General features: G+C 40.0%; 1 protein-coding gene across 1 annotated transcript; it reads right to left on the minus strand.

Moving 5' to 3' along the window:
- Positions 1-2,363: 2,363 nt before the first annotated feature.
- Positions 2,364-21,799, minus strand: LOC128100998 (cystatin-related protein 1-like). Its single transcript, XM_052723708.1, has 4 exons — positions 21,575-21,799; positions 19,693-19,803; positions 18,735-18,848; positions 2,364-2,594 (listed from the first exon to the last, which is right to left on the minus strand). Exons 1-4 carry the CDS (start codon positions 21,797-21,799, stop codon positions 2,364-2,366), a joined length of 681 nt encoding a protein of 226 aa, XP_052579668.1.
- Between the last annotated feature and the right edge of the window lie 921 nt (positions 21,800-22,720).

The raw sequence follows: 22,720 nt of genomic DNA on the forward strand, positions 1-22,720 counted from the left end.
TTTCATTTTCTTTTGCAGTTGAATAGAATTCAATTATACATATGTATCACATTTTCATTATACATTTATTTTATGAAGGACATTTAAGACATTTCCATTTCCTAGCTATTGTAAGCAGAGTGGAAATGTGCAAGTGTCTGTGAGGTAGGATGTCCAGTCCTTGGGGAAAATGACAGGACTGATATAGCTGGATCATATAGTAGATCTGTCTTTAGCTTTGTTGGAGATTCTCCACACTGATTTCCAGAATTGCTACACCAGTTTTCAAACCCATCAACAGTGAATACGGGTTGCCTTTCTACCCTATCCTCACCAGCATTTTTTGTCAGCTGTTTTCTTGATTTTCATCACTCTGGCTATGGTAAGATGAAATCTCAAATTTATTTTAATTTCATCTATAATTCCTAAGAATATAGATGTTTATTAAAGTAAATTTTACTTGCTTATTCTCTATCTGTATATATTAATGTTTTGCTTGTTTGTCTCTTTGTTGCTGCTTTTTTATCTAATATGACTGACTGTTTATGAAGGCTCTTTTTTGCCATGTGCAAGTGACTGGAAGACTATGTTTGGAAGTTTGAGGCAAAATTTTATCATTGAATGTTATGGGTGATTGTTTTGAAGCACTTCAATGTTTGAAAATTGATATGTAAATCAATAAATAATTAAAGTAATGATGATGATGATGACAGAGGAAATCCTTTGAGGAAAAATATTTCAACCAGAACCATTGAATTTATCTTTCAACAATTCAAGGTATCAACCAGAACAACAGATAATAACACATATACAAATTAATAACTTGGTTAGGTGGTGAAGTTCAAAAAATCCTGTAATAGAATTGAAAGTTTAGCTATTGATTTCTTAGGAGATAGCCTTGGAATTTTAAGGAAACAATTGTGTGGGATGCTATTGAGTTCAAGTAAATGAAGGCAGTGAACTCCATTAAGTGCCAGCAAAATGGAGATCACAGCATCTGCTTTGTGGTAGATTCTCAAACTTAACTGGCAAGAATTCCAGAGAAAACAAGGGAATCAACTATAATTCCCCTTTTCATTAATTGTGACCTGCATCATATGTGAGTTTGGCAAAGCCTTTCTCATTGAAGTAAAGATACTTATTTATCTGTAAAGTAAAAACAATAGTAAAAACTATTGTCATCAGGATTTAATGAATTAACCAATGTCAAGAGTTTAGTGGAAGGACATCCTCATAGTCAGTTGTCAATATGAGATAAGGTAGATATTATGTTCACTGTGGTTCATGCCCTACATCTCAGTATGTGACACATGTTCCCAAGACTACCATATAATGCCAGGTGAAAGCAAAAATCAGGTTTGTACTCTACTTATTTCCAATCAATGTTAGATTCTTTAAGGTGGACATGTAAGTGGTGGATTTTCAGAAACTTGTTTCCAAGTACTTCTTTCTAGATGTTCATTGCCAGAACACAGGAAATTCTTCATTTTGGCTTCAGATTCCATAAGTAAGATAATCTTGTTTCATAGAGTGTGTCTGAGCTGAGTGTATCCTCAACATGAGTGAGGAAGTCCCAGCAATAGGATATGAAGTCTGTGCATGTCAGAGGGACATTGACAATGCACCAGAAGACCATTTACTTTTATCTAAACAACAACAACAACAGCAATTGTAGTCAGAATGTTTCTCTGGTCCTGCCTGACCCTGCAGTCAGGACAACTCTCTCCCTCCTGTGGTCCTGAATCCACTTGGACCCAAGTTAACACACAGAGGCTCATATTATTTACAAACTGTGTGGTCTATGGCAGGCCTCTTGCTGCTAGTTCTTGCACCTTAAATTAACCCATTTCTATTAATCTATGTTTTGCCACATGTTCCATGGCTTACCAGTCTGCTGGCATGTTACTTCTTGGGCAGCAGGCTTGCATCTCTCTCTGCTTTTCTTCTTCCTGTCTCTCTGCTTGGATTTTCCACCTGCCTCTAAGCTGCCTTGCCATAGGCCAAAACAACTTTATTCATTAGTGAATTGGAGAAACACATATTCACAGCATACAGAAAAGACATCCCACAGCAAACAATAATATCCAATAATATGTTAGCAGCTCACTCTACCTCAGGAGTAATGAAGTAGGGTCTCCACATTACAACAGCCTAGGGTTTTATAGCAAGGTTCCTATGTTGCATCAATATTAGACCAAGTAAAACAGAAGCACATTGATCACTCAGTACCTGCAATGAATCCAACTTCCTTGTGGTCAGGAATGTGGATTTTGGAACTTTCGATTAGAAAAGCATTTGAATGTTTTAAGTGGCTTAATGGGCCATCCTAGTAGGAACATGAAAGACAGTATTGCTGAGGATGATCTGAACTGTGGGAACCTGGCTCAAGAGTTTTCAGAGGAGATGAGTGTTAGTACGTGGCCTAGAGACTGTTCTTGGGATATTTTGGCAAAGAGTGTGGCTGCTTTTTTCCTTTGTCTGAAAATTTTACTGGAGGATAAGTTGATGAGTTTTATATTAATTCTGTTGACAAAGGAACTCTCCACATAGTCTGGTATTGACTCTTCCATGTGGTCATTGGTGTTCACTTTTATGATGTAGTGAAAAGGAGCAAGCTGATAAAGGAAAAATACAAGATGTACATTTTGAGGAGAAAGGGGGCACCAGGAAGTGGGATGGAGCTAAATCCTGTGTTCAAAGAGACAAACAGATTAAAGAAATGTCTGATGTTAAATGGAATAAGTGTTGATCTCAAGGCAAGATCTCATTCAACTAAGCTTCCAACTTGTGAAAAAGAATTAAATAAAAGCTTAGGATTGGGTGTGATGGTGCATACTTTTAATCCCAGCACTCCAGAGGCAGAGGCAAGCAGATCTCTGAGTTTGAGGCCAGGCTGGTGTGCAGACTGAGTTTCAGGACAGCAAGAATTAGACAGTGAAGGAAACAATGCAAAACAGAAAAGGGGTGAAGATGTAATTAAATGAAGGGGCCATGTTCCAGTCCCAACAAGCAACAGAACTTGGCAGCTTTGGTCATATGATTCTGGCTTTAGAGTCAAAGATAGAAGAAAGGGATTATGGAAGCTCATTCTGTAACTAAGGAAACCCACTGAAGCCAAGTATGCATCAGGGGTGTGCCTGCATGGAGGACTAAGGAGGCCATTGTATGAAGCTGCGAAAGCAAACCCTGGATTTCCTTGGAGATCCAAAAATGTTGAAGATGCTAAAGCTATGGGATACCTGCTGAAGAGCGCTACCAACAGGGAATGAAACCAGCCTAAGAGAAGGAAATGTGTTGTAGTCAACAAAGAAGAAAGGAATTGGAAATATGAGGATCACTTTTTTTGCTGGGTCCTAAGGGCTTCTCAGGGGAAGGGAGTAAGAAGACAAGGCATCAACAACACAGATGCCAGGAGTCAGATCACCAACAACAAGTTCAATTTATTTCAGAAGGGGTAAGCTTTATATACCCTCTACCCTGCTCAGTGGGGGCATCTGTTGCAAAGGCATCTGTTGATGTGACATGGCTCCCCCTCATTGGTCCAAATCATCTCATGCTACTACTCAGATGCCATTGTCTAGGCTCTTAGGCAGACCCAGGTTGGCTCTCAGGAAGTATGTCATGTGCATGCTCTCATTATTGGTTTGTGCCAGCTGGTCCTCAGGCCTATTAGGGCTGAGTCATTCCACATATCCACCCTTTTCATTATTTTATGGGGTATACTCAGTAGGAGCTAGGGTGCATTGCCCTAACCTCAGATGAGCTCAGTTTAATGGACTGTGCCTGCCTTAGATTGGCCTGCCAAACAAGCTCTTATCCATCATTGACTATCAGCCCTTGAAGAACATAAATCCTAGAGAGCCATCCAGGTGGTGGGCTTTAGGCCTTCTATATCTCAGTGAGCCATATGTGCATTAATTCTCTAGGAGGACTTTGTTTCATGTGTCTAGAGCCAATAAATACTGTGGGGCTGCCTTTGTGTCCACCCTCTGTTGGTGAACCTGTTGTAAAAGACATTTGAGCAAGAGAAGGATTAAAAGTATGATTCTGCCACACAAGGCATTTGTGGGGATCTGGGAGGGATCAAAGAGTCTTTCAATATTGTTCTAGACATTAGTCAAAAATTCAGTCTCTAACGACACGGCTGGGACCCTAGTCATATTTAGTCAATGAATTTGTTCTTGATGTAATATGGAGTAATTAGGGAACTTATCTGACCAGGATCCCTTTATGTATTGTTCAAATTGAAGTCTTTCTAATGATGCCTTAGCAACCTTGTGGGGGGGTGGGGCAAATTACTTGATAGCTAGGGTCACATGACAGTAATGACATGTCCTTAATAATGCCACAATAGTGGAGCAAATAACAATATAAAGGGTTAAAAGAGCATGCATTATCCCTCTGAAGCTTCTTCTTTGGCCAAAGTCTCTTGGTCCATTGCCAAATGCATATGTCTGGAAGGAATACATATTGGTGTGTTGGTATTCTGAGGAAAAATGCAAGCATACCCTCACCCATGGGTTAATAGGAGAGAAAGTGATTGCCATTGAAGGGTGATGGGATCCCTCCAATGCTACAGGGGCAATGGTGTCTCCCGAAACAGGTAAGCCCAATGTTTGTAAGTGGTGCTTAATTATGTATCATCAGCTTGAGAAAATTAATATGAAAAAAAATTTCCACCAGGGCCAAGTTGGGATCTTTCTTGGCTTCTTAGAAAATTATTATTATTTTTTTTTTTTTTTTTGGTTTTTCGAGACAGGGTTTCTCTGTGTAGCTTTGCGCCTCTCCTGGAACTCACTTGGTAGCCCAGGCTGGCCTCGAACTCACAGAGATCCGCCTGGCTCTGCCTCCCGAGTGCTGGGATTAAAGGCGTGCGCCACCACCGCCCGGCTAGAAAATTATTTTTTTATCAAGAGCTCTTTAAGGGTTCTATTAGTTTGCTCTACAATAGCCTGACCTTGTGGATTATATGGAATTCCTATGATGTGGGACATTTTCCATGAACTCACAAAGTTATTTAGCTGCTGTGACACATAAGCAGTGCCATTGTCAGTCTTAATGGTCCAAGGCACTCCCATGACTAGCATTGCTGACTTGAATATCTTAATAACATTAGTAGCCTTCTCTCCAGGCAAGGCCAGGGCATACATAAAGCCCAAGCAGGTATCTACTATAACATGTACATATCTTAAATTGCCAAAGGATGTATAAAGAGTAATATCCATTTGCCGTATAGCATTGGACAATAAGCCACAGGGATTTACCCCTGCTCTTTGGATGAGCATTAAAGAAGCAAGTGGTACACAAGTAGTGCAGATCCTAGATAGATGATTGCATTGCAAAATTGGCAATTCTTGGAGCAATTTGTGCAGGCCCTGTGGTGACAAATGAAATTGCTGGTCTAGTTCTCAAGCTTGTTCTAATAAATCTACAGCCACTGTTAAAATGATGGTATCAGTTATCTCATTCCCCAAGCCAAGATTCGTGGTAGTTTGGAATGTGATCGAATATGTGATAAATACCTGGGCTTAATTCTTTGATTCAATACATCTTCTTTAAAAGCATTGTACTGGCTATTGGATTTAGAGTATCTTTAACCCTTGAGAATACCAGCATTCTTCTCACCTGTAAAGCATACTGACTAACAGAAATGATGTTAATAGGCACATTTTGACACTCCAATGGGATTTTAAAAAGTGTTGATAATTCTCCCAGCTGTATAGAATCAGGATTTGGAATATCATGTGTTTTGTCTTCTCCCTTTTTCTGAATCAATATTCCATATTTAGTCTTGTTGGCATCTGAGAAAGCTATGGTTGCGCAAGGAATGGGCTTAGATGATGGTACTGAGTGAATGGGTATCTCTATCAGGAGCACTGGAAACTCTGCTAGTACTCAACTTTTTCAAATGGTTGTCAATTGTTGCCATGAACCCAGTAATCATCTCTTGAAAGGAAATGGAATTTGCCCAGAGAGTCTGTGTATTTTTAAGGAAAATGAGAAAATTAACATATCAAGTTCTCTTCCTAAGTCTTTTGAGCTAGCATTCACACCTTTAGATCAATTTGAAATGTCTAATCAAACTTAGAAGTAACTTTATGTAAATCTGAGTATGCCTGATGAATGCACATTAATGGACCAGCCTGCCAGAGTGCCCCCAGGAATCCTCCAGATGTCCACAGGATTATAGCCAACAAGAGCAACTCAGACTTATGGCATTGCAGGCTGGTGGTGGATAGTATAGTAAGAACCTTTTCTAGATCATTTTTAGCCCCAGTAGTGAACTTGAAATTCTGTGAGGGGCATGTAGGAGCCTCTAACAGTGAGAATAGTTCCCTCATTTCCAGTTTTGGAGTAGGGATAAAGGGTTTAAGCCAATTTATTGTCCCACATAATTGTTGTAGTTTGAAATGGAGTATTTGTCTTTTATATCTAATTTGAATGACAAGGGGTGAACATCCTTAGCAATAACAAAGCCCAAAACCAAAAAGGAGGTACAAATTGGATATTATCTGGTGCCACAATTAACTTTAAGGAAGTTAAGTCTTATATTGTTGATTTAACAATTTGTTGTAAATAAGTTGAATCAGGGTGTGCCAATAGCAAATCATTCATATATGTACTAGCACAACATCCTTAGGAACATTAAGTAGAGCCTAAACAACATATAACTGACATACTAAGGGAATGTTTTTTATTCCCTGTGGGAGAACTACCCATTGATATCTCTTTACTGGCTTATGCATGTTTGGTTCCCAGACTGTAAAGGTAAAGTGATTCCTATCTTGTTGTGCTAGGGGAATCTGGAAAAAGCAGTCCTCGATATCTAATATTGTGATATAATGGGAAGGAGGAATTGTGCTAGGATGTGGGAGGCCTGGCTGTGCTGACACCATTTGTTCCATCTTATCATTGACTGCACAAAGATCTTCCAATAGATGATACTTTTAACTTTTTTGGATTAACAAATATTAGAGTATTATGGCTGCTGATGGATGGTTCTATATATCCAGCACATGATTGTTCCTCCACCAGGTATTTTAATATTGATAATTTTGGCTCAATTATAGGCCATTGTTCCACCCATACATCTTGGTTAGAAAGCCAATTGATTGAAATAGGATCTGGTTTTTTAGTAGCGCTGGACTTTGGGTGACAGTGACCCTTAGAATTGACCCAGGTGCTGCTCTAGGTCTCAGCCAGTAAGGCCCATTTTTTCATGGACCACAATATCATCAAAGAATATCCTATTATCTGTTGTAAGGACAGCCCCCATATCCTCTAAGATATCCCTGCCCCACAAGTTTCTACCTACAGTGGAGATGATAGGGTGAATGGCTCCTCAACTGCCATCAAGGACCTTCCAATGGACTGGGCAAGTGGTTAACTTGGAATCTCATTGACCCCCAACTCCACTAATTGGGGGGCCAGGTTTAAATTTCCAACGTGAGAAATGGAGTGCTTCTGCCTCAGTTAAAATGATGGTATTTGCACTCATATCCACCAACCCTTTAACAGGCTGCCCATCAAGGAAGATAGTCATCATAGGAGAGTGAGGAAAGATGGCCAGTGTCTAAAAGATCGTTGGGTTTGTAGAGCCTCCTTTTACTTGTGGGACTGAGGAACTCCCCTCCTAGAGTTTAAAGGAACCTTGGCCTCTTCTGGTTGGGAGCGGCAGTCCTTGGCCCAATGGAACCCTTTACTACATTTTAGGCATCTATTCTTAGGCCTAGCCTGGGAGCAGTCCCTCATAATATGACCAGGTCTGCCACATCCCCTGCATGTTCTATCAGTGGAGGGTGTCTTGAGTCTCTAATCTATTCTGTTTATCAGCGCAGAGAGCATTGAGGAAGACTGTGAGGGCAGCAAAGGGGCCACTGTTGGGATCAAGATCTCTAGTAGCTATTACTCATTTATGAATATCCTCATTGCAGATGGCAGCTATTGCATTGTGGGTAGGGGCATTAAGACCTTCCCATGTCAATTGTTTAATCAGCATCTCCCAAGTAGGGACAGGATCTACCCTCTACTCCACTATTTCATTAACCAATGTGAGGAAAATGGTAAACAACTCCCCTGGCTTCTGGTTGAGGTTGCAAAAGTATGCAGATGGGTCACAAGAAGTGCAAGACTTAAGTGCCCTGAAGGCCAATTCTGAAACCTGTTCGAAATAAGTATGTTGTCCAATTTGGCTTGTGTGGCAGGGTTAACATATGGTCCTTGGCCTGTGAGCATCTCAAGAGAAACAGCAATGTTGTATTGTATCTTAAGATGAGCCTGAGCCTCAGCCTGGTCATCATAGGTAGCACAGCATTTTACAGAAGACCACAGGCTCCAACACTGTCTTCATCAAATGGTACCAGTCATAAGTCTGTAAATGTATTGCCCATTGCCATAGGACTTGCTAAAATATGGCGAGTCAGGACCCTATTCATTAGCAGCCTTATGGACCAAGGACAGGTCTGCAAGAGGGGTAGGTATCCATGATTAGTTGGCCCCACTGGGGCCCACATTAACTGGAAATGCATGGTGGGAATGGACAGCATCATAGGTGGAATAGGATAGGAAGTATGCAGAGCAGCTGGCTCAGTGGGCAGAGAGCAAGGCAAATGACTCCATGGATACTGCAGTAGGGGGTAGCTGCTCATAGCATGGAGGGAACAGAGAGAAGGGCTGCCAGTGTAGGCTTGGGAGCTACCCCAATCAATTCCTCTCTCTTTCCCTTTCCTTTACTTACTCTTGTCAGGTATGCCTTTCCTCCTCCATCTCCTCCTTATCACAGGTAGAGGAAATAACAATCATGGATAGAATGGAGGTGATAGACAAGTTGGAGTTACATTGTTCCTGGCAGTGCTTATTGTGGGCCTCTATGACCTACTCAGTAGAGGAGGACTTTAGGCTAGCAGCTATAGCCGACAAAATGGATGTAAAAGACAATTGGAGGGACATTTCCCTTCAATTTTTTTTCTAGACAGAAACAGAACTCTCATCCAAAGATCAGGTTCCTACATATTCTCTGGAGAGATCCATGGGGCAAGCACTGCAGCCTCCATCCAAAACCTTTCTAGTTCTGGTGTTGTAACCTGACCCCTTGGCTGGTTAGGCGGAACTTGAAGGCTCCAGTATGAGCCTCTTTATGGTGAGTGGGGAGACTACTCACAGTGGTAGAAGGTACGGTAGACAACAGAGAAAGTGAAAGTGTGTGTCAGACCCAAGGATCTCCGAACAAGGGGCGGCTGTCAGGAGTCAGACTGAGGCTCCATTCCCTGAGGGGCAGCCCTTATATGGAAACACCCAACAAGCCTGAATAAAAGTATGTGCCACCCTACCATACAGACAGACTCACAGACAAGACAAACAACAAGGAAAGGAGAGGGGGTTCCGGCAGTTACCTAGCCGCCAGGACTGCAAACCATGAACATGGAGGGGCCTATTCACTGAATTGCACCATTCAAGGAGGTGCTCTACCCGCACCGCAATTGAGAGGAGGGAGACAAGCAGAACCATGTTCAGGTGTCAACTGTCTCTGGATCCTAATGGCTCCCTCTGGGGAGGGGGTGAGAAGGCATGGCATCGAAGACACAGATGCGGGGATTAAGGTCGAGAACAACAAGCTCAATTTATTCCACAAGGGGCAAGCCTTATATATACATTCCACTCTGCCTGGGGAGGGTTCTGTTGTGAAGACATTTGTTGATGGGATGTGGCTTCCCCCTCATTGGTCTAAGTCATCTCACATCACCACTTGGACACCTTTGTCAAGGCTCTCAGGCAGACCCAGGCTGGCTCTCAGGAAGTGTATTATGTGCATACTCTCAATACCACTTTGGACAGGCTGGCCCTAAAGCAGGCCTGTTAGGACTGAGTCACCAAACTCTCTTTGACATCAGACATGGAGATATAGAGTTTGTAGTTTGTCCAGCTGGTTTTTTGGTCTTGTTTGGTCCTATAATTTTCTCACTATGCTCCCTTTCTTCTATTTTGGAATGGTAAAGTGTATCCTGTGCTACTATATATTGGTGATCTTCTATTTGATTTTCATTTTACACGAGAATACAGCAAAGAGACTGCATGAATTTCAGAAGAGACTATGAACTTTGGACTTTAAAACAAGTTGGCGACTTTTATAGACTATGGGGACTTTTGAAGTTGGACCACATGAATTTCTGCATTATGGTATGGTTATAAGCCTATGGGGACCAGTGATTGGAATGTGGTAGTTTGAATAGGAATGGCCCACATAGTCTCATATGTGTGAATGCTTGGCCCATAGGGAGTGGCACTATTAGGAGGTATGGCCTTACTGGAGTACACAAGCCCTTGTTGGAGGAAGTGTGTCACTATGGAAGTGGGCTTTGAGGTTTCCTATGTTCATGATAGGTCTAGTGTAGCAGCCTTATTCTGCTACCTCTGGATCAGGATGTAGAACTCTCAGGTCTTTCTCCAGCATCATGTCTTCCTATATGCTGCCGTGCTTCTCACCATGACAGTAATAGACTAAACTTCTGACACTGTAAGCCAGTCCCAATTAAATGTTTCCCTGTATAAAAGTTGCTGTGGTCATTATGTCTCTTCACAGCAATAAAACTAAAACTAAAACACCATGATTGTCTTTATGTGTCTGGATTACCTCACTCATGATGTCATTTTTAACAGCTGAGTGAAACTCCATTGTGTAAATATACCACATTTGATCTATCCATTCATCAGTTGAGGGACATTTAGGTTGTTTCCAATTTCTGGCTACTATGAATAAATCTGCTATAGATATAGGTAAGCAAGTGTCCTTGTGTATGTGTGTGTGTGTGTGTGTGTGTGTGTGTGTGTATACCCTTTGTTTTTTCTTTGTTTCTTATGAAGTTGAGAACTGTCCCTTCAAGGTCTGAAAATAATTGTGTTGGAATTTTGATGGCAATTGCTTAGAATCTGTGGATTTCTTTTGGTAAGATGGTCAATTTTCTGTATTAATTCTACACATCCATGAGCATGAAAGATCTTCCCACCTTCTGGTATCTTCTTCAGTTTCTTCCTTCAAAGACTTGAAGTTTTTATCATATCAAGCTTTTACTAGCTTGGTTAGAGTTACACTGAGATAGTCTATATTATTTGTAGCTATTGTGAAGGTTGTTGTTTTCCTGATTTCTTTCTCAGCCTTTTTGTCATTTGTATGTAGGAGAGCTACTAATTGTTTTAGTTATTTTATCTAGCCACTGCACTGAAGGTATTTATCAGCTGTGGAAGATCCCTGGTTGAATTTTGTGGGTTGCTTATGTATACTATCATGTCATCTGCAAATAGTGAGATTTGACGTCTTCCCTTCCAATTTGTATCCCCTTGTTCTACTTTAGTTGTCTTATTGCTTTAGCTAGAACTTCAAGTACTATATGGAACAGATATGGAGAGAGTGGGCAGCCTTGTCTTGTTCTTGATTTTAATGGAATTGCTTTGAGATTCTCTCCATTTAATTTGATGTTGGCTATAGGCTTGCAGTAAATTGCCTTTATTATGTTTAGGTATGTCCCTTTTATCTCTACTCTCTCCAAGACTTTTCAGGAAGTGGTACTGGATTTTGTCTGAGACTTTTTTAGCCATCTAATGAGATTATCATGTGGGGTGTTTTTCTTTCAATTTCTTTATATGGTAGATTACATTGACTGTTTTTTATATGTTGAACCATCCTTGCATCCCTGGAATGAAGCCTACTTGATCATGGTGGATGATGTTTTGGAGTGTTCTTGGATTTTGTTTGTGAGTATTTTATTGAGTGTTTTTCCATCTATGTTCATGAGGGAAATTGGTCTGTAATTCTTTTTCTTTGCTGAATCTTTGTGTTGTTTGGGCATCAGGGTAACTGTAGCCTCATGAAACAAATTTGGAAATAGTCCTTCTGTTTCTATTCTGTAAAATAATCTAAGATTTGACTTTCACTTTTCTTTGTAAGTCTTATAAAATTCTGCACAAAAAGTACCTGGTCCTGCACTTTATTGTTGTTGTTGGGGAACTTTCAGTGACTGCTTCTATTTCACTAGGGGTTATATGGCTATTTAAATAACTTATCTGGTCTTGAATTAATTTTGATAAGTGAGATATATTGAAAAAATTATCCATTTCTTTTAGATTTAAAAAAAAGAAAATCTATCAGATTTTATTCATTTCTGTGCATATTCAGAACCTCCTACTTGCCCAGACTTTTAAGGGATTGACAACAATGTTTCAGCAGTATTGGTGATAATAGTATGTATATAATGTGCATCTCAGAAAGGAGGGCATGTTTTAAATGTAGTCAATTTGAGCATTTGGTAGAGTATGCCCCTCTACACATCCAGCCTTGGAAGGTAAAGAGGAGCTTTCTGTGGCTATTTGTATTGCCTAGGCTTTTTCCTCGCTGCCTGAAGCATAAGGACTGGGCTTTCCATCTCAAACTGAACAGATTTCCTAGTACATCCCTTAGCTGGAAATACAGTATGAGGCTTGCTGCAGTCCCTTCAAACAATAGTAGAATTGACTTAGCCTTCCTAGGAAGGGGAGCCCCAAGTGATAAGTACAACATATCTTTCCTCTACTAGGCTATTACTCGGTCACCTGCCTTGGACCATTCTGTCTCATCCTATAGTGTATTAACACTTGAAATGGTGCCTCAGGCTATCCCTACATGAGAATTGATTCCACCACATTAATTCATTACATATCTTTTATTAGTTAGATTTAGCTTGACTGTTTTGGGATTTTATGATTTGCCTTGCACCCCTCAGGTCAATTATAAGGTATAAATTTAAGTTATGACTCTTTCTCCCTAAGGAATATCTACTGTATGCTCCAGTCAGCCTATAGCCCATTTAAAATAATCTCACTCCCAGAGGGAAATAATCATATTCTCACTGGTTTTGTTTCATCTGATGCTCTTTTGGACACAATGGTTCAAACTTCATTGGGTGGGACAACAACTTTCTTAGGCAGAGGTAAGAATTATTGAAAAAATGTTTCAGAGTCTGTTGGATATTGTTCTGAAGTATCTGTGATACGTTTGAATGTTTGGCCTATGACCTGGCCCTGCAGAAGGCTGTCATAGAGAAGTTGCAAAGTATTTGAAAAGTTCAGAGAAATCAGAGCATGGTGTGCTTCTCACCTGGGAAACACAACAAGTTTGTCAAGGAATATTTGGACCATATGTCCTTTCTGTTTGTACTTTTATTTGTGGGGAAGGGGTGTGTTCTCTATAATTGGAACAATGTTGTTATGTTCCCACACACACTGTTACTCATCACATGTTTCAACAATGATGTGACTCCCAAAGAGATTAAAACACAGAATGTCAAGAAATGATATTTCCTGTTATGTCTTTGTCTAATTCAATGTCTCAGTTATGCAATGTATGGGAGCTTTGCAGCATTGTCTCTCTTTTCTCTGTATTGTATCTTTTTTGACACCCTATGGTGATGTGTGTGTGTGTGTGTGTGTGTGTGTGTGTGTGTGTGTGTGTGTGTGTGTTTCAAGACAGGGTGTCTCTGTGTAGCTTTGTGCCTTTCATGGAACTCACTCTATAGCCCACGCTTGCTGTGGGATGGTCTGTATGTCAAATGTGTTGCTGATTGGTCAATAAATAAATCACTGATTGGTCAGTGGCCAGGCAGGAAGTATAGGCGGGACAAGGAGGAGAAAAAACTGGGAAGTGGAAGGCTGAGTCAGAGAGACACTGCCAGCCGCCACCATGACAAGCTGCATGTGAAGATGCCGGTAAGCCATGAGCCATGTGGCAAGGTATAGATTAATAGAAATGGATTAAGTTAAGCTGTAAGAACAGTTAGCAAGAAGCCTGCCACGGCCATACAGTTTGTAAGCAATATAAGTCTCTGTGTTTACTTGGTTGGGTCTGAGTGGCTGTGGGACTGGTGGGTGAGAGAGATTTACCCTGACCATGGGCCAGGCAGGAAAACTCTAGCTACACACGCTGGCCTCGAACTCACAGAAGTATGCCTGCCTCTGCCTCCCAAGTGCTGGGATTAAAGTTGTGTGCCACCACCACCCAGCTATGATGCTGTATTTAAGGGATGCCTTCTTTGCTATTTACCTTTCATGCTCAGGTCATCTCATCTTCAATTCAAAACTGTGCAAATATATATTTTAAGTTATGGGGATTCAAGCCTTTTAACATCCTTCAGGGTAATTCAGTATAAAATGAAATTGGGGTATATGAAACCCTGTCTCAAAAAAACCTAAATAAATAAATAAATAAAGCCTTACATGTCTAGGCTCCAGTGTGATTGTTAAGAGCAATATGCTTCCATACATAGCTATAAAATTGATTTGAGTCTTATAATTCTACAGTATTTTAAATGTATAATGCATATCTAACCTCAAAAAAGCAAACAAGGCATATAATAAAAAATACTAGTAACATAAAAAAAACAGAGGTCAAAAACCTCAAATAAATGCTTAGCTGGCATAGATGAGAAGGAAGCCAAATACACTGCCACTGTGGACACAGTTTATAGTCTTCTAGGTGGGAGATGGTATTAATTTTATTCTGGAATGTACTATACCATCTACACATAATCCATGAATAATGGAATGAGGATGGGCCACATCAAGGCTTCTCAGTCATTGTAGAAAATGCACCCAGTTCTCTCAAAATTCTGGCCTGTCAGCCAGAGTAAGACTTAAACAACATGCAGGTGAGTTGTGGTTTCATGTCCTATCTTATGTCCCTCAAGTTTCCTCATTGACCTAGTCTTAACTAATCACATATCCAATAATATCTACAGTCACACAGGGAAGAGAAGTCACCATTTGTGAAGCTGTTTTGGGTCATATGAGACTCATGGAAGGAGAGTAAAGTGATGGTTGAGAGAAATTTAGAGAAATTTATCTCTAACACCTGTATGCCTTGGAGGAGAGGTATAAGAAACAGAGGAGGACCTCACTGTTTATGAGATGGGAACAGCAAGAGGCCTGGAATTAGAAGTGGAGCCTGAAATGTGACTGAGCATTGCTTCAATGTCATAGGAAAACATTTGTCTTTATCTGAGTACACTCCTGAAGGTACTATGAGTAGTGGCTAATGAACAAATTTTTCAAAGAAAGCTCCTAGAACATTTACAGTCCCCAAAAAAACATTTTAGCTTCTATCTTTCACTAATGACTATGGCTTATATACAATTGAGGATAACACTGAAGACAGGTAGTGTTGCTCTAAAAGACACAAATCAGTCAGGATCATAACGATGTCATGTATATGAGTAAATGGGAATCTTGGTAGTTAAAATATTGCACCATCCTAGTTAGGAGTCTTAAGAGCATGGGCTCCAGTTTTGAAAGTTCTTCCGTTAGTGAAATGTTATCAAAAGACATCTCATAAAACAATGAAATACTTTGTGAAAGCAAAACTGAGTCAGTAGGATGAGCTTCATTCTTTTCTTTTTTAGCCTAACTACCACCAATATTTCTACCTTAAGCAAATTCTATCTTTATTCATTGATATTTCATACCTGCTGCCAAATATCCATTCATATTACTGCAACCTGAATATATTATAGTGTCATTCAAGTATAGTTCTTACATACAACAGGAAACTAAAATCCATCAGATTGGTCTTGTATGGTCAAGTCATTCTTGCAATTACCTAGTACTATGCTCATGATATCTCTGACTTGTCCCTGGAATATTCTTTATGGACAGTGGCTAAATATATATACTATTTTGAATTCTGTGAGCCAATTAGCATGTGAGTAAAGTCCTAGAAGGGGGTCAGTGTACTTCAATTTATACTGGTGATAATTGGCGTGTGACCTGAGAATCCATCTTAATGGACTAAGCCTCAACCTATAGGGTATGATACCACCTCCTGGAAGAAAATGACAGGGTAGAAAAGAGCTAGGGGACACTAATATAGTGTTTCTCATGAATGTCCATCTGCTCTGTGGTAAAGAAAATTCTGCATACTTTTGGTGTCAAAAGTGATGTTGGGACTGAGGAAATTGTTCATTCAGTTGTATAAGTGCTTGTCACATACATGTGAGGACCTTAGTTTTGATCCCCATTATCTATCTATATACCAGTACAATCTGCAATGCGGGCAGAGAATTGAGGATACCTAGAGCTCAGTGACTAGCCTTTCTAACTGAACCAATGAGCTCTTGGTACAGGGAAATACTATCTCATAAATCAGGTTAGAAAAAAATTAAGAAAGACACTTGATGTTCACCTCTGGTTGCCACACTGCATATACAGTGATGCACATACTCTATAAACCGGTGTACATAAACACACACACAAATTTGAGTAAAGTGATGTAAGATTCCATTATGAGCATTGAATAGGAATTTTTCTATCTAGATCCTCAGGACATGTACAATTCTTTGTTCTTTATGCACAATTCTTAGTATATAAATATAGCATCAGTGTTTATATAGGCATCAAACATATGTACGATGTGAGTTTACAATACATGTATAATATAATATAGGCTATTAGTTTCTTCTGTGCATTCATACACTCAAGGTAGCCTTGGAGATTTGTCTCCTAGAGAATATTTTCATTATACTCTAAAGAGGTTAGAAACACTTTCTTTTCTTTAAAGGTTCAAACTAATGGGGCTGATGCAAAGACCATGGTCCTTCATCTGGCAGGATAGGAAATGAGATTATCTCAGTTCCATCATCACTTGAAATTTGCTGTGATTTGTGATTTGTGTCCTGGTATACCAAGACCCAAAACCTGCATTATACTCACAGACTCAAGTCTAAGAAGCTAATGTCCACTGGTGTGGCTTCCTTTTCCTAATTTCAAGGACTTTTGTTATATCAATTGAGTTCCAAAAACTGGCATACAGGCTTGAAAAGAAATGGATCATGGAAAACAATGGTATCAATTATGGATGACCTTTACTCTGCACCCTGGATCTTTTGGAATCCTGGCTTATAGATCCCAGTGTTAAAACTCCTTTTTCATTTGAATTATTCTTTATACACTGTCCCCAGAACAATTTCCTAATACAAGTGAGAGCATTGAAGGAACTTGAGAAAATAGCTTCCACAGCAGAATGTGAGATCTTGGTCCCTCAGCCCTGAACTTCAGTAAGAATAGTGAGTGAGGGCTGTGAGGGTGTCTATGTGAGATCCATACCCTTCCATATGAGGCTACCAGATGTTGTCTGTAACTGTGGTGGTATTAATGCATAATTTCCTAAAATATCCCCACTGGAGATAGAAGATATTATACCATATTTCAGGCTTCTTATGAAGAAAATCAATCCCCTGTCTAGTTGTACAGTAGGACTTGTATATATGAGGAAAGCCATGTTGAGAGCATAACCTGATACCACCATAGTAGTTCAGGGAGATGAGAAGGATGCTCAGGGATCTGGACATGTGAACATGTCACTTTGCCTCAAATGCTAGTTGGGATTTTTTAGTATCTCTTTTTTTTTTAAATCTGAAACATGGACATCTCCACAGACAATACTTAACACCTGACACACAGATGTGGGTAACAACCCTCAATTCCTGTATATTTGGTCCTATCTCTCCACACATTATGAGACAGCAGCAACTCAAGAGCCAATGAGTCTATTTTTATTGATTAAAGCAAGGATAAGCCATGTGGGGCTTGCATTTGTGCAATCTGAAGAAAAGAGGAGATAGGAAAAATGGGACAGTTGTTTACATCTGCGTTACTTGACTTTAGCAGCCTTCTCTGTGGGGCTCCTGCTCCTGTCAAAATGGGGTGATATTTCTGAGGACTTATGCATCCATATGAAGGTTGGGGCAGTCCAAACAAGATGTGTAAGTGGTAGGTAACATAGCATATCATGGCTCATACCCTCAGATACTTATACACATGAATTGTATGACAATCTTATACTTCAGTACAGAGAATTCGGATATAATGAAGTTGCATGATACTCTCTGAAAAGAGGAAGAAAAATAGACCATCAATGAAGTTAAAATTAAAAAGGAATATGGTTAGTCAGAAAAATAAAATAGACACAGGAAACATGCCCATGAGTTATTTCAGGCACTTCTGAGTCCCAGCACATTCAGCTTAATGCTTCATTGGCCCGTCATTATTGCTTGAATTGTCTACTGTACATCTGAAATCATGCACTACCACCTGGAGCTTATAAGTTCCTGCATACTCTTATATAGCACAGGTGGCCATGTGGTCAAGGCCCATCCACCTTGAGCACATGGACCACACACTAAAAGTGTGACTGGGAAGAAACAAAACAGGTGACATAATGCAAAAAATAAGAGCAAATGGGAAGAGTTGAAAAGATGAGAGCTGCCACCCCGTGTGTGACATCTCAGGAACCCATGCTTAAAGGTAGCAGCTGGCAGTAGAGGCATGGAATCAGCAAGAGGGATTTTCAGTCACTTACATGCTATATATCTCTTTAGTAAGGTCTGGGAAGCCAAATTAAGCTGGGAGTTAACAGACACTCTTCTCATAAGTAACTTTCTCCACAGCAGCTTCCTTATACTCTCAAAACACCCCCAGTAACCAAATTAATTCCCAGGTAAAGAGAGAAAAATAATCATCTGTGCACCCTGCCTCTTCATGTGGTCAAAACTCTACTACTGAGGGACTCTATACACCCAAAATGAATATCTACTATTCACTCTCTATCCACATATGTACTCACATGTACTGTATCTCATGCATACCAATATTTGCAAAAGAAAAACCTCTCAAACATCATACACAAATGTAGAAATGTTCTTCCTATGCTGGGGTCATTTTGAGAATCATGTGCTTACCTTCTGCTGGTCTGCCTGTTCATTGAAGGGACAGTTAGCCACCTTAGATAGGAACTTGTTGCATGTGTGTTCTTCTGGGTTTAAATTGACATAAATAACTCTTCCTTGCTTGTCCTTTGAATAAGAATAGGATTCATCATAGCATTTTGGGGAACATTCAAAATGTGCAATAACTTTATATTATGGAGTTAATTTATTTGTCTAGAGTTAATGCCTACATTCCTGGGCAGCCAGTTATCAACCACACAGCACACCAGACACATCTGCTCGCACTGGTCTTGTGAGCACCTTTTACAAGCTGCTTTGTGCTGTTGAGAAAATGAGAAGCAAGGCAAAGGAGACAGATGAAATCCATTCAATGGAGTCAGGAATGGAAGATTAATTCTGAGAAGTGATCAAGGATATGGACACTTAGGAAGAACTCATGGGTGGGCAAAAATGTCAGTTGACCAAGTATCAGGATAGGGATAGACACACAAAATTATTCCCAGAATCATGGTGTCACAAGAAACAACCCTACCCAAATAGGGGAATATAAAAGACAGTGCTGGAGAACTTTGGATTGTTACTGGGCTCTATTTCTGTTCCAGTGGGGATTGAACAAATACCTTCTCCCTAGTAAGTATCTTTGCAATGGTGTCCTCTAGCCCAGGGGGGAACAGCCAAATGAAGGTAAGATTGCCTTCTCAGTATGAAGATTTTCAGCTAAACACACTTAGAAATTATGTCAATTATTTGTGCATGTACTCCTCCTCTAAGTCACATGACACAGGACTGAATTGGCTGGAGTTCACATGTGTCCACATCCAGCTGTATTCATTCATGAATTACTACTTTGTTACATATGTTTTCCCATTGTCATGCACAGACACTCTCCACATATCAACACATCGATATAAAAACATATCCACTATCCATCTGTCTGTTTGATGATCCCTGGTGATTATCAAATACATACTTTTCCCCGACGGAGGTCAGTTTTGAGAGGACATTTGTCCAAGTCAGATTCAATCTGGGTACATGTTGTTTGATCCAGCTGTACTTCACCATAAATCGACCCAGCCCACAGCTGTAGGGAAAAGAACAGAATTAATGCACATTAATTTGTTCCAGTTTACATACATGCATTCAATTTCTTCATAGAGTTTACATATTTGCCTTGGGTCCATGACATCATTTTTCAGCTATCGAACTATCATCCCCAGACCACATGCACAAGCCACTTCTATTAGAATGATTTACAGAACCTGATTTCTACTTATTTTGTTCTAAACAAAAGGAGAAACAGTACTTAGAAGACAGAAGAGTGCACCTAACATTTTTAAACATCTTAGATAATAGGACTCAGTTCTGGGAAGCCAGCCAAGGTGAGGGTGACAAAGTTTCTCTGTCCAAGGAACATGATGATGTTGACAAGACACATAAGTTGAATTTCTTAATGGTCTACATCTGTCCTCAAGTGTCTTCTGTGAAGACCACACGGAGGACAACTCTAAAAGGTAAAATTTTTGAAAGGACACACATTTATTCTCTGAAATGTAAGATTATAGATTTTCTCTATGGGATCACACAAAGCATATTTGTCAACTAAAGTTTGAAGAATCACTGCATGATCTCATCTTAGGGGACCATCATTGTCTATCCTGTTATAGCTAACTTGTAGCAAAGACTGTCTGGCACAGTGGAATGGACACTTTGTCAATAAAAGGGTTATAAAAGCCACTCAGAGTCTGTACATAAAATGAAGTTGTGGGGCCAGCATGGGATCCACATCCCATTCTGGAAGAGTTCATGAGTGGGCATCAGCAAACAATGAGAAAGGGTAAGAAGTATTAGATCCTGTGTACTGACTCATGATTTCCCTGGAATGAAAATTTGTCACATAAATAATTTTGTTGTTTGCAAGAAGTGAACATGGAGTTGCTATTCTAAAGGGATACAGACAATTAATACATATAAACACACATTCCCCAATTTCCATGCACAAAGCAACAATAAGGAGAATGGAACAAACATGGCCATGCATAACACTTGAAAGAATTGATGCAGAATCTACATGGATGGTTTGAGTTACTGTTTCAATTTCCCTGGAAATCTGTCCTTACATGATAGGAAGAAGTTAAAGGATATCATTTAAAAGAGCATAGTGAGTAAAGATACTGGCCACTCAGCCTGAATCCCTGAGTTTGGTCTGACATCCACATTTTGGCAGAAGTGGTGTAAAGATACTAAGGCTTCCACTGACCTTCATATGATCACCTAACATACTCCTCACATCAATAAACACACACCCACACACACACACACGGTAAAAATGTTTAAAATGTTAAAGAATACTAAAAGATCATTCCAATATGACAATTGTGTCTGTTTCTCTCTATATATGGCTATTCATTTAGCAATAAACATTGACATCAGGTGTTTCATGCCAGGAACCAAACCAGAGGACAATTGACTATGAGTCTGAACTCTAACTTTGTTACCTCCTGCAAGTGGGCACGTTGCAATAGAATTATAGACAGAGCTACCTTCTCCATGTGAAAGTGTACTGACTAGATTTACAGCTGTGCTAATGGGGACTATCTCTCAAGAGATCCTTGAAGACATACATAGAGATAGATAAATCCTGTGGGCGTAGCTTGAATAAGAAGTATGCGTTGTTCAAGTGTTAGTATGTTAAGACCTGGATCAGGCCATGGGTCTCAGTGAAAGAACACTGTACACTGGAGGGACATCAGCATGGTTGCAGCAAGAGTGAGAGTGATACTGAGGGGAGGAAAAAAGGCACTGCCTCAGTTGAACATGTCGGCCCTATCTCTGACTCTGGGATAAGCACTTACCCACAATTTGTAGTTCATTATGTTGCTGAGGTATGTGTCATTGTTGTGAATATTGTAAACAGTTTTGAAGAAATCCAGCACATCCTGCTTCCTCTTTTCATCCAGTGTGCTACTGATACTGATTTTCTTTGCAATATCTGGGTGTTTTCTGGCTTCATGGCTTGAGTTCAGGAGCAGGACAAAGGTGTTCAGAAGAAGCAGTGTACTGCACAGTGCTTTATCCATTGTCTGCTCATATATAAAGATGCAGATTCAGCAGAGCAGAGGACTCAAGATCTGTGGGAAGCAAGCACAGCCACTATGCACTATATACTGCTGGACAAGGCTAGCCACACCTTCCAAATGAGCCCAACTTTTCCTACCTCCCTGTTTCCTGCTGGCCAGTTCGTTTCCCTCAGTACACCCTTCATCTCATTTCCTCCTCTTTAGAATTCCTGCCACTTCTCCTGCTCTTTCAACTCAGTCCCTCTTTACAACTTTGGACCTCCTTCTTAGCTTACCAATTTAGATTCACCCTGGCACCCACAATGGTAACACCCACATCTGCCCCTTACAAACTTGACACTTCGTTCTTCATTTCTTCAGAAACTTGTAAGTATCTGTTGAGTTACCCGTGTGCTCAGAGTTCAGGAGTGTCCTTGAGCATCTGGATCAAGATCAAGTTCAATTTCCTTCTCTAATTTGTTTCTAGCCATTGTATGTTATCCAACAAAAGTGAAGTGGCTAACACAAAACAGAAGCACAGACATTCTCAAACAGGAATTCAGTAGTTCTGGAAATGAAACCAATAACTGGAAAATACTTGGTTGGAAAATATCTAAAAACAAATAAATGGAATTTCAGATATAGGGGAAGAAAAATGAGTATTCAAAATTGGTGGCAGTGCAAAATTGTTTAGTCACTATGCAAATTAGTGTGCTAATCCTTCAAAAAGCTAAAGTAGATTTATCATATTCAGGTAAAACACTCCTGTCCATATACATAAAGTACTATGAAGCCTATTATACTTGCATACTTGTTTATCCATAATCTTTGCTGATCTATTATAACAACCAGCTATAGGAAGCACCCAGGGCATTCATCAATTGATGAACAGATAATGAAAGTGTGGCATATGTACACAATTCAATTTTGTCCAGCTATTAA

The sequence above is a fragment of the Peromyscus californicus genome, unplaced genomic scaffold (genome assembly GCF_007827085.1).
Source record: "Peromyscus californicus insignis strain IS unplaced genomic scaffold, ASM782708v3 Scaffold_7__1_contigs__length_154581171, whole genome shotgun sequence".
In the NCBI taxonomy this organism is placed as follows: Eukaryota; Metazoa; Chordata; class Mammalia; order Rodentia; family Cricetidae; genus Peromyscus; species Peromyscus californicus.

Excerpts from the sequence above, each read along its gene's own strand:
- LOC128100998 (XM_052723708.1), bottom strand. The coding sequence starts at position 21,799 with ATGGATAAAGCACTGTGCAGTACACTGCTTCTTCTGAACACCTTTGTC. Across the intron at positions 18,849-19,692 it reads CTGACCTCCGTCGGGGAAAA|GACAAGCAAGGAAGAGTTAT; the intron begins GTATGTATTTGA and ends TCTTATTCAAAG. Across the intron at positions 2,595-18,734 it reads AACAGGCAGACCAGCAGAAG|CTTGCTCCTTTTCACTACAT; the intron begins GTAAGCACATGA and ends TTCCTTTATCAG.